Consider the following 13,499-nt stretch of genomic DNA (forward strand, 5'->3'; position numbering starts at 1 on the left):
TAGTTACTTGAAGGGATATTTATATTTTTGATAAATGTTTTGATTACGCCTCCATTGTCTAGGTGGTGGTATCATACTAATTAATTACGAAAAAAACGTATTAAAATGTTAACAAAAGGCATAAAACTAGTATCGACGTATAGCGCATATCAAGTACATATAGTATTAGACAAATAATTACCAAATTCAATAAGAAAACGCTAAAAAGGTGGAGTGGACTGTTTATTTACTTATGAAATGCAACTCCTGGTTCTTTCTTATTGTTGCGGCTTTTACACTTGAAAGCTGAACAAGTCACCATTGTAATAAAGTTTATACAAAGTTCACCACACACAACAAATTATTAAAAATCGCTAAAATTGTCGCTGTTGACGAGGTGGTGACTCAACCGTAGGCTCCAAAATGATGGAGTCTAACGTAACAAATTCTGCTGCAGCCCGTAAATGGGTCCACGTATTCCATGTCCTTGTATTCTTTAGTTATTGTTTCAGAATGATAACATAACCTTTGTTTTAATTTGGTTTGATTAGGTAATATAAAAGTTTAGTGATCACTGCATTTTTACACCAGTATAGACAGAACTTACGTTGGTAAAAACAATAATACATATAATTTGGTAAAATAAGAGCGGTGTTTCTGTTTTTTTAAAGTGGATCGCCAAAAGGCAGTATTCTTTATACAGGGTGGTCCGAATTGTATTCGGGAAACTTCGGCAACATTCTGTAGATTAAAATAAGTAAAAAGTTCGTATAAAATCATGTTCTAAAATGTTTGGTTTTGGAGATACAGGGTGTAGAAATTTCATTTTTATTTCTATTTTTTCCAAATAATTTCTGAGCCTGAGCCAACGCTGAAATTTTGGTGAAAATTGGTGTCTGGGTATTTTTTGACATAAAAAATTCAATTTCAATTTTACTATACGACTCTTACTTGTAGGGGACGCTACCTACATGATTTTAACTGATTTGAAGAGTAATAACTTTTGATCCGTACCTGTATAAAACTACTAAGCGAAAAATATATATTTCCATCATAAAAATACATTTCTATCATTGTTTACGTAAAGAAGGTCTCTTGGTAAAAATCGCTACGAGTAATTGTTCTGAAGATATTTGGAATCGAAATAGACAATACATGTTATAACTGACAAAAATTTAACATGTTGACTGGATAGTTATTAGTCTGGAATAATAACTTTGAAATGTTTTTGTGCCAAAGATTCAAAAGCAACTTCGTTTTTTTCTAGAAAAATTCATGATTAACTTAAAAAGATAAAAAGTTCCTATATTTATCATTTCAGTCAAATAACTATCCAGTCAACATGTTTATTTTTTGTCAATAATGACATGTATTAACTATTTCCATTCCAAATATTTTGAAAACGGTTGCTCGTAGCGATTTTTACAAAGAGATGTTTTTTACGTAAAAAAATACGGAAATGTATATTTTTACTCAGTCGTTTTATATGAACGAAAAGTTATTATACTCTTCAAATCGGTTAAAAAGCATGTAGGTGGCGCCCCCTAAAAGGAGTCATATTGACATCGAAATTAAATTTCTCATGTCCTAAAACACCCAGACACCAATTTTCATACAAATATCGGCGTTAATTCAGGAATTATTTGGAAAAAAACGAAATAAAAATGAAACTTCTATACCCTGTATCTCCGAAACGAAGCATTTTAGGACATACAGTTATACGAACTTTTTGACTTTATTTTTGATTTTATGTTTATTTACCGAATATGCTGTCGAAGTTTTCCATATAACAATTCGATGTATATTAAGGAACAACCGCCGTACTTAAAAAATTACCTCGTTGTTCGGCGGTATTGAATGTTAATAAATATGTAAAACCTAACCTAACGATGGTCTTTCTTTTGCCAATTGTCTATGTTGCCGGTGGTAATTTAGCCACTTTGTATATTAAATGATTTTGTAAGGAAGTTCTAAAGTAAGCCACAGTTAGAGCGTAAAAAAATTGATATTTTAGGATACGTTTAAAGAAAAGAAGCAAAACAGTACTCATTCTTTCGCAGAGGTTAAGTATGAAGAGTGTGAAAACCAGGATTGGCAAAGGCCACCCGCCGTCGCCAGAAACAGATAATAAACCGAACTGGAACCTTTTTTTATTGTGCTCGGTCTCGATTGCTCCAGTTGTTCGCAATAAGAATGCGAATTTTTGAAAAACGAAGGGCACTTACACCATAAAACTCGGTAGGTATGAGGTCCGGTGACATAACAGTACTCTTATTACGGTTCGGTTTTAGAAATTTGCATCCCATGTAACGCAATTTTTTCTGGACAGAACTGCCAAAAAGATTTTGAAGTTTTATGTTCACTACCGACGGCAGTTAACTTAAAAAAGGTCGTTTTTTATTATTTTAGAAGTTGATTTATGGGTTGCAGTAGCCAGAAAAAGTTACTTCAAAAAAATCATGTTTTTTTGCTACTGAAACGGAAATCTAAGAAATAAAGAAGTTAATTTTTAAAAATTATCACTAAGCTTCATTCAGAACCTCGCAATTAGTAGATTAAATTAGTGGTTTTAATTAGCGTAGAAGTTTGTTCCTCTAATTTGAATGTAAGCATTCAGAACGTTAAAATAGTGGTAGGAATTTTCAATTAGTGGAAAAAGTTAACAAACTTTTGAATTTTCCACTAATTATACTTCAAAATTTGCGAGGAATGTCATTTTGGCCTTTGATTATCATCCGTCAAGAGAAAATGTATTATGGGTAATTCGCCACTGCACTGCAAGAAAATCTACAAAATAAAATAGTTATTTTTTGTAAATACTTTTGCGTTAAACCTAAACGGACACTGCTTGTCAGAAGTTATGTTTACAGTTTACAAATTTGCCTACCAAAGAAAAAAATGCTTAACGTTTCGGAAAATTTATATCTTTCCGTCGTCGGAAGCAAAAAAAAATACAAAGAATAAAGAAAAAAACAATTTAAAATATTTTAAATTCAACTATTCGAGAACACTTTACTTTTTTAAAACAGATCGTCTACAAGAAACCGTTGACGTTCTGTTAAAATGACATTATATCCGAAAAAATAAATAAAATAACTATTTTATTTTGTAGATTTTCTTGCAGTGCTGTGGCGAAATACCCATAAAGGATTTTTTTGGAGAGACGAATCCGCCACATAGGTATAGACATTTTTTAAGAGAAAATGTAGTTAGAAACCAAAAGTTTATTGTTTTATGAGCTAAATAAATATTAGGCTTTCTCTGTGGATACAACTGATTACTGCTAGTTTTTAGACATTGTGAATGATCGTAAACTAAAAAGTATAAAGTGTAATTGAAACTACTAATTTATTCTACTAATTACGAGGTTCTGAATAAAACTTACTGCTATATAAGAAATAAACTCAAAGTTAATTTAATGAAAGTATCAAGGGTATCAGCTAAGGAATATCTGTTTTGTAAGATCCATTTTGGAGAAATGTGTCACGCACAAAACACTAGTACAGGGTGAGTCTTTTTGTTTTATTTCGTCCCCAGAAACACGTCTATAAGGGTATTTCCGTGAAATTTTTTTTGGAAAATTTGTAAATTTTTGAAAAAAATTTGGAAATGAATTAACAAAAAAAAACATAATATCTTCATAATATGACAACATAGATTGTAGATTAAATTTACAAGAAAGAGACCCTAGAAAATTTATTTATTCGTGTGAAAAGCCTTGCGTATTATAAAATATATGTATATATAAAAATACTAATAAAAAAATAGACAAAAAATTTAAAGACAAACAGAAGAAAAATGTAGAAATAAAATTCAAGAAGGTGCCCGGTGGCGTAGAGGTACAGGCTCTCGTCTACCAATCTGAAGGTAGTGGGTTTGATTCCCACACCCGGCATTTCATCAGCCGACTATTTTTATTAAAATAAAAATAGTTTGGGTACCTAGGTCGACTCAGCCTTAAATGAGTACTTGGGATTCACAATCCTGAGGTAATAATAGGCGGTTGAAGCGTAGTGCTAGCCACATTACCTTGCTTGTATACCGAACGGCTCTAGTATGGCACTATCCTTGCTACTCCCAAGGCGTTAAACGCTATATACGGGAGCTATTATTATTATAAAATTCAAGACAGTTACAAATATAAAATTGTAAAAAAAATAAAAGATGTGAACATTGTACAGACACTAAATATTATCAGACCAAAAATTAGCAACATTTTTCAGAGGTCAAGAAAGATTTTGTTTATATTTATAAATTAGAAAAGATCCAGTGCAGTGGTTCGCAAAATTTAAGCGAAAAATCAATGTAAAATATCTCGGTTATTTTGGACTTCCTTGAAAAACGGTAAAGAGAAAATATGTTTCTTTAATCGAGATCTACCAGCCCTAAAAAATTTTGCACTTATTTAAGACTCACCCTGTATAATCTAACTTTGTATCGTTAGTTCTTTATTGGATTTATATAAATGTACGTTATATAAAAAAACACAACTTAATGTAGTCGAATATATAAATTTACTACTTTCATTAAATTTGTGTTTGTTACTATTTTGAAATGTTTCAAAATGATTTAAATAGATGACTATCTTGTAAAGCTTAAATCCAAAATATACATGTTATATTTTTGCAGGTTTTCTTTTCCACGTTTTTCGGTCCGAAAAAATCAATATTTTTTCTGTACAATGTGAAAAGAGAATTATTTGAGCTTGAAAAGAAAATGACATAATAAATATTTGTTCTATATGTATAATTTTCTGTAAAATCTAAATTCTAGGAACTCATATACCTGACTAATACAAAACCCGTGTTTTACCGTACAAAAACAAAATGCACAAAATATCTGCGTTAATAGTAAATTTGATTTTTGAGTAAGATCATCATAAGTGGACCCCATATTCTCCACAAACAAATTTCAATTTCATAATTCGAGTTTATAATTATGTTGATGTAAAGTTTATATTAACTAATAAAGGTATTACCCATATTTTGGAACAAATAGAACCTATTGATTTCATTTCCTAAAATTATTATTTTGAGAAAGTATTAATATATGAAATTGAATTCCATGATTAACTAGAAAATGAGGGGCCCACTTGAGATAATCTTGATCTTTTTTTAACTTAAAATTATTCGGAAGTTAATTTTTGAATACGCTCTCTTTTTTGTTATAAAGAAAATTTATAACTTTTGCACCAGAACATACATACATACGTACAATATTTTTCTCTCTTCTTTTAATATCGACTTATATATTAGTTAACCTAATGACTCAATGGGCGTTTTTGTAGAAAAATCGCCGCGGATTCGTGAATATCCATGTCGTCTTCTTCGCAATCCTCCCTCGAGCTAGGACTCCGCGATAGGGGGGACCCCATTCCGCTACTATTCGACGTCATTCCCGTGCTCATACTCAAATCTTCCGGTTCCGTTTGTTCCGGCAAAGGTACCGGTAGTGGTAACGTTATAATCGGCGTGCTCTGTGGATGCAAAATTCTCTTCCTGCTGAGATCTTCCGGTTCGGAAACAACTACAATCTGGTCTTCCGGTTCCGGTGTTATTGGTGATTCGAAAGTAGACACCATACCGCATTTGTGATGCATTAGATGATGACGCCTCCGAAATTTCATGTGGCATTTCTCGCAAGAAAACGGCTTTTCTTTGGTGTGGATAAGAATATGTGCCTTAAGTTGATTCGAGTCTGAAAATTTCGCGGTGCAGTATTCGCAAGAGTAAGGTCGTTCCCCTGTGTGAACCCTTAAATGTCTTCGAAGATTAGCTACTTGCACGAACTGTCTGTCGCAATGTTCACAATGGTAAGGTCTTTCTCCGGTATGCAGTCTCATATGGGTTTTTAAATGATGATCCCTAGTAAACCGTTTGTGGCATTCAGGACATTCGAAAGGTTTTTCTCCGGTATGAGTTCTTTCGTGGTTTTGAAGGACATGTTTGTATCCAAAGGATCTTTGGCATACTCCACAAGTAAATTGTTTATCCCTGTTGGGATCCTTGACATCACCTCCTGAAGGTGGAGATATGCTACTCGTAGGCGAATTTAACGGTACGACAATATTTTCTTCCTCCGCTTTAATTTTCTTCGTTCTTTCGACCACTTCGACAGCAGTACTGCTGGAAACTACGTTGTTGTTATTGAGGTTGTGGTTGTTAATTTTCCTGATTTTTTGTGAAGGAGAAAATTGCTCCGTGTTGGATGGAGGTGAAGGTGGTGAGGTATTTCCCCAGTTCAAGGGCATCATTCCCGGATGGAAGAACGTCGTGGGGTTAGACATCGATATGCGAGATGCGGCCATAAGTTGGCTGGCCATTAAAATTTGCGTCGACGTGAATAACGATGGGTTGGGAAAGGCTGGATAGCCCACCGGAATATATGGTGACTTTGGCTCCGGTTCCATCTTCCCTTCTCTTCCACTGAGAATACCTGGAAATAATATAAAATATTATTTTATGCTAGCTAACTTATTAAAATAGTATATTGTTTTATTAGGAGCAAAAATGATACTTTTTCTGATGAGGCTGTACAGTTTGATTCCGACATACAGCCGAGGCACAAAAAGGCATTTTTGCTCCGAATAGAACACGCTATTTTATTTTCAAACGCCACAAATAAGTTTTTAAACAATTTCAAACGTACCAAATATTATAAAAATATTTAAAGTCATACATTCTATGTAAGTATATATAGAGAAACTATGGTTACGCTTGTTGAATCACTTTATGTCAGTTTAATAATATATTTTCGTACTTTTATGCCTAGGCGTTAAAATGACTTTTTTATATTATCAATCACGTAGCAAAAATTAATAATTTTGTGACGTTTGAAAAAAAAAGTAAATTATTTAAATAATAAAACTGTCATAGAACTTTACTCTTTGACATTTTCTGAAATTTTGTTTATTGATTATTTGTATTTAAATAATTTTTTTTTATAAAGTATGGATATTTTTTATTTGACGGTTTTTTACTGGAAATGCTTAAATTTAACTTTTAAAATTTAAGACATACGTGAAGGCGGTGTAATTTTTTGCAAGTATTATTATTTTATTATTTTTATTTACAAGAAAATTGCACAGCCATGAGGCAAATAAGGAAATTAAAATTAATCTAATCTGCAAGTATACAGGGTGCTACAAGTTTGGGGTACGAGCGAGCATTGGTATCCCGGTAACAGTAATAGATATTTGTTACATTGAACATTGTTAAATTAGGGAAAAGTTGTGCTTTAGGATGTTCACCAAGATGCCATCAAGAAAGTTTTAAAAATTTCAAAAATTGCTGAGTTTTTTTGGATAAAACGGATTTTTCTAAAAATAAATTTTATTTTTTTAGTTCATTACTTGACGTCATTTGTAAAAGTGAAACCAATGTACTCTTGTACTTTTTATTTATAATAAAGAATATAAAATGCATTGGAAGTATGAGAAGAAGATATTATGCTCAAAGAGCTATAAATAAGATTGAACAAAAAATAAATTTGTGCATTTGGGAGGGAGGTCCCTTTCGAACATGTAGAGCATTTGAAACTAGTTTGTTGAAGTATATATATTTATAAACGATTAACTGATGACGTTGATTTATTTGTAACGATTAACGTTATGTATATTATTAGATCGTACACTGAAATTTTAAATTCATAATAAAAATATTCAAAAATAATATCTATTAAATTGCTGACAATTATTTAGTTGCATCTTTCAATTGGCTCGATTTTCCTTATTAAATAATAATTAGCGCTGATCAATATTGCTGCGATGAATATAATCAGATTAAATAATTTAAAAAACCAAAGTCGGACTTGAAATTATTTTAACTAATAATTAAATAGTTTTATTATTGTTAAGATACCCAAAACAAAAAAAGTATAAAGTGTGGCATATCATTGTACTCATGACATCGAGTTCTTTCAAAACTTGTCAAACTATTTAAAAAAAATTAAGTTGGCGTGTCTGTATCCAGTGGCGTAACTATCGATATGCCGTGTGTGAGAAGCACACGGGCCCAGGCCCAGGCCCTAGGGGGGCCCGGGCCGCCATTCCCATATCTATCACATGCTATCGCGAATCAAGCAGAATCGGGCGATCCCGAACTAAGTTCTTATCTATCATATGTCTTCTTAACTACTTAACTAGCACACGCTATCGCGAAAATAACTTATTACTTTACACTTGTTCTTGTGCAATTTTTAAACTGTGTTTTCCTTTTTATTTTGCAAAATAAAAATAACTGGAAATATGTGATTTTTCATTAGAGCATTAAATTTGACAAAAAAGGAAATTTGCTGTATTGTCACTGGATTTCTATACCATCCAATAGAAATAGAACTAATCTAGTTGTAGCTTCAAAAAGAGCATGAAAAATTATACTGTCCAAACTAATTAACTCAAAATCACAAAAACTCTAGTTACCTAATGGTTGTATTAAGCGGACGATAAGGCAGCTGAGTTACGAGAGGTGCCCAAAACTTCCACTTTTTTTGGCAATTATTTCAATAGAAAATGAAGTTACTCGTACAATAGACATTGGTAATATTGTGTCAACTTTCGCCCATACTAAAGCAAAGAAAAAAGAATTTTAACATGTTCATGTTCCTATTTACATTGTTTATTTTAATTTAGTTAGTTTTGTTGTTGTTTTTTGTTTTGTTTTTATTTATTTGATATTTTATATGTTTTTGGTTACATATTCTGTGTTGCAGTAATAAATAATACTATATAAAAATTAATTTGATAATGTTATTTCTGACCTAAAATATGAGTGCATATTATTCAGATTAGTATATAAGTATTGAAATATGTAGGTGTAATAGGGGGCCCGGTAAAATTTTTGCACACATGCCCGTGAGTCTGTTGTTACGCGACTGTCTGTATCACACCAATTATCAGCTAATTTGAAAATCTAAAAATACTCTCAGATAGCCCTAAAGTGACTATGAGGATGTGCAATCAGTTTGTTGATTTTAGAAAAAGTAACGACAGGAAAAAATAAAATTGATTTTCAAAAAAAACCGTTTTTCCAAAAAACTCATCAATCCTTGAAATTTTTAAAACTTTTTTGATGTCACCTTGATGAACATCCCAAGGAGCAACTTTGCCCGAATTTAACCATCTTCGTATCTATTACGGTTTTCGAGATACCAATGCTCGTATCCCGAATTTGTAGCACCCTGTATATCCTCTATTTAACACAAGTTCTAAACATCTATTGAATAAATCCAACAAATATTAAGTGTGTACACCTGTGCTAATACTCTCGATAAACTTTTAAAGAGCGGCAGTAAAATTACATTTTAAATGGCCATCGAGATCATGTCACTTCGATAACATTGCGCAAAGGAAATACGCGAAGCCTTCCATTCAATACGCGCACACCGGTATGTATTTTTATACTTTTCTTCGGAAAAATGACACAAAACGGGGTGTTTTCTGCCCGACAAAAGGTTATTTTATACGTGAACCCATGCGAGGGTAAGGCACAGAAAGAACCAACGTCTCCCGCCATTATGTATGCGACGTCTTAAGGGTCATTGTCAGACGTCTTGAGGGACGGGGTGTTTGGACACTTTACGCTAGGGTGGAAATCAATAATAGAAATAGGATGCCATGTGTTCAATGGGCACAGCCAGCTATATATTTATATCGTGTTGTTATTTACTCGGAGAGTACGCTCCGTTGCAAAATCTCTAAATTGTCTATGTTTGTTGTGGAAAAGGATTTATCAAAGGCTTTGATCTTCGAAAACGCTCGAGGATGAGGTGCTAGGCTACATTGTGTAGCATTGGAAGATTACGAAATTCTTTATCAGATGTAGGTCGGCGTAAAAATTGTTGCAATACGAAAACGATTGCTGTTGAAGTTACAGTATTTTTCGAAAATTTATTTACTAATAATATTAAGAATGTTTATTTTCTTTATGTTAGATATAAAAGAAAAGGATAAAACAAGTATTTACAGCTGGTAAAAGAGCTAAAAAATCTGCGGTCTACATGCACACAACCCAATTCTTTCAATCAACGATACTATTGATATTTTTAACGATATCCAGAAGCAGTCTTCGAACTGGCACTGGCACACAACATTTTAATTGGATATTGTCAACTAAACAGGCACCTTCAAAAAATATAGCTAAGTAACACACCATTTTACAATGGATGTCTGTGAGGGAGAGATGGTAAAACATGGTGTTATGTAACTGACAGGTCCTGTTTGAATTTGACATATTATAATTCATTCCTAATTATTTTCGATATACAGGGTGAGTTTCCTACGATGTTCTCTATGGGTATCTCGGAAACTACTGGAGATAGAGAGTCGTTTAAATGGGGAAAGAATTGCAGTTTTGTGGGGTCATAAATATGCGCCTTTCATATTTTTGAAAAAGTTCATGGCTTACTAGATATTTCGAAAAAAACAAATTTCGGCTATTTTAAAAATTGTCCCTAATTCCATTATAAGCTATTTTAGAAAAAAAGTTTTCAGATAAAAGTTGTAGATAATCGCATCCTTAAAGAGAGCGTATCCTCCGCTTTTTTCTAAAGCCTGTCATTTTCGACATATGATACAAATATATGTTTTTTTTAAATGAAAACCATAGTTGGCCATGACTTCATAATTGCGCCATTTTTTAAGCTTTTTAGTGATATAAGCTATAATATCTTTTCTTCGAAAAATTACTGAGTTATAGCTAATTCTTATCATTTTTAAACAATTTCACATAGTTAGCCATGGAAACAAGTTCAATCATCGCTGCACTCAGAAATGTGAAACTGTCAGATCCAAACTTTGTAAATTAAAATTAACCAAAATTGTAAATATGAACTTTTCAAATGAAGAAAAGCGTGTAGATACTCGCGCATTAATAGAGTGGTTCCAACATGACTTTTATTATGACACACTACCCCCCACCTCCCATAATGAAAGAAATGATAAAAATTATTTATATCATAATTAGTGTTGCACAAGACAAGAATTCTTGTCTTGAAAACCAATTTCTTGTCTTGTCTTGAAATTCAAGACAAGAAATTTTCACTTATAATATCACAAGAGCTTAAATTATTTTCGGAAATTTTTTTGAGGGCACGAATATTTTGAAAATTATTTTCCTAAAATATTCGTGCCCGAAAGAAAATTTCCAGGAATAATTTAAGCTTGCCTGGTATTCGGTAAGAAAATTTCACACCTAAATTTGAAAAAAAAAATATTAATCCAACATGACATTTTAAAATAATTTCAATTTGTTAAGTTGGCCAAGGTATTGCTAAAACTCAAATGGGTAACATTTCAATATATAGACATTGTAGTTCATTCACATTATGATTGTAGATCTTATGTTTACCTTTTCAACTGTCAAAAAATTTCCACTAAAGTTTCGTGGCGCCTCGAAAAAATTTCCGGAAATTTTTTCAGTTGCCATGGTAACTAGTCAACATTAAAGCATGTTATTGGTTGAAAAGTAGAGGTGTGAAATTTTCTTTGAAAAAAAAAGTCTTGTCTTGCAGATTTCTTGAATGTCAAAGCCGAATCCGAAAGGTACTATTTAAGACGTTGTACTTTGCAAGGTGGTTTGCCTTCTTTCCATTATTGTTAGAGGTTCATTATTATTATTATCATTTTTAAATATTGGCACTATGTAGAGTTGAAAACTTGTATCAGTACTGATTAGTGCTTCGTTGGCGGCTTCTTAGTCGCTCTATTGAGATAAATAAATGTTTTATTTAAATCAATAAATATATTGTACCGGTTGGAAATCGAAACCTGTAAGCTCGCACAGCAGAAGACACTTTTACCGCCCATTATTATAAAAATAGTATTTTAAACTCTGTCATATTAGATTATTCACGGATATTTACACACGATATAGTTCAAAAGAATAATCAAAATGATATTAGACAAATACGAGTAAAGTTAAAGAATTGAAAATTGTATGTTTCTAACTAAAAAAACTGAAAATTTAAGTGAGGATGCAGTCAATAATCACCACATAGGTTAATAAAACTACTTTTTCAAATTTGTCAAGCTTTCGAGAATTTTATTCCCATCATCAGGACAGTTTGACTGAGTCAAAACAAACTGAGTCGAAACAAACAGTGGCTTGAGTCACTGTTTGATCGAGCTCGAAACAACAATGTAGAAATTGGTTTAGTAAATTATAAAAAATATATTTTTTGTTTTGTGTTTAAAGTATAGTAATGTTGTTGGATATGTATGTGTTTGACTCCTGTCAAAATGTCCAGATGATGGGAATAAAATTCTCGAAAGCTTGACAAATTTGAAAAAGTAGTTTTATTAGCCTATGTGGTGATTATTGACTGCATCCTCACTTAAATTTTGAGTTTTTTTCTTAACTTAGTCAGTCACGACTAACCTGTTATTTCTAACTAATATAAAAAACATCCTCGTTCTGTTGCTTCTGATCGATGCTCTTTTTCCCATTTCTAGCCCTATCTCCTTCTCACAATAAAATTTCGGAATATTATAGCCGACGTCGCATCTGACTCGGCGTTTTCCCTATTGAAAATTCAGTTGTGTGGATTTTATTTTCATTGTATTATCACGTTCAATGCTCAATAGTGTCACGCGTTCCATTTATCAGAATAAATCGTTGTTGGCGCATTTCAATATTTGCGACGCCATACGGCGATCCATCATCCCTTGTAGGTATTCAAAAACGAAGAAGAAACGGCATAATATGCAAGAATCGTTTCGGTATATTTTTGGAGGGAATTTTATTTAGTTAATTCACGGTTCTCTTTGTGCATTGACACTTAAATATCATCATTCTATTTAATTTTAGAGTAAACATTATCGTTAAATTTTAACGACTACGATAGTTTTCCGTAAATTTTTGTGGGATTTTCTGTGTTTATTTAGTTATTTGGTGATTTAATTTGTGTTTAAAATGCTGTCCTGTAGAAAGAATAAGTTCCAGAAGAATCGTGAAAGATAAAGAACAAAAAGCAGCAAAACAAGTCACAATATTCGTTTGTCCCCTGGAATTCCTGCTTATAAGATCCAAGAACATATTAATAGAGGACGTATTTAATTATTGTATACACTGCGAGTAGGCTACAATAAATTTGTCATTGTTTAATATTTTGTTATTAAATTTGTTATTGTTAGTTTACAACCAGAGATATAAACAACTCATGGACCAAGTCAAGAAATACGTGAAAACCAATATGGCGCCGAAAATGATGACGAAAGTTTCAAACTTCGCAAATTGAACATTAAATATTAGGCTTTCTCTATGGATACAACCCAGGGGTGCCTCACTTGGGTAAAAAATGTACACGTACTGCCTAAATATCCTTCCACTTCTAAGCGACTGCCAGTGACTATGAGAAGTAATTATTATAGGCGACTGCCATAAGACTGCCAATGACTACCAGCGACTGCCAAGAAAATGTACATGTAATTCCAATAGTGAGACACCCCTCGGATACAACTGATTGCCGCAACCTGTTGCTAGGATTCTGTTAATTTTAATTGTATTTTTTAGACATTGTGAATG

The 13,499-nt window shown here is 32.4% G+C and overlaps 1 protein-coding gene across 1 annotated transcript in view; it reads right to left on the reverse strand.

The window, feature by feature from the left end:
- Positions 1 to 4,082: 4,082 nt before the first annotated feature.
- LOC115876947 (protein krueppel-like) overlaps positions 4,083 to 13,499 on the reverse strand; it is a 114,765-nt gene continuing 105,348 nt past the window's right edge. The window contains exon 3 of the mRNA XM_030892992.1: positions 4,083 to 6,414. Coding sequence (XP_030748852.1) covers positions 5,240 to 6,414 — 1,175 coding nt within the window. The 3' untranslated portion in view covers positions 4,083 to 5,239. The remainder of the gene's footprint in view (positions 6,415 to 13,499) is intronic.

The sequence above is a fragment of the Sitophilus oryzae genome, unplaced genomic scaffold (assembly GCF_002938485.1).
Source record: "Sitophilus oryzae breed Bouriz unplaced genomic scaffold, Soryzae_2.0 scaffold_1441_pilon_pilon, whole genome shotgun sequence".
In the NCBI taxonomy this organism is placed as follows: domain Eukaryota; kingdom Metazoa; phylum Arthropoda; class Insecta; order Coleoptera; family Curculionidae; genus Sitophilus; species Sitophilus oryzae.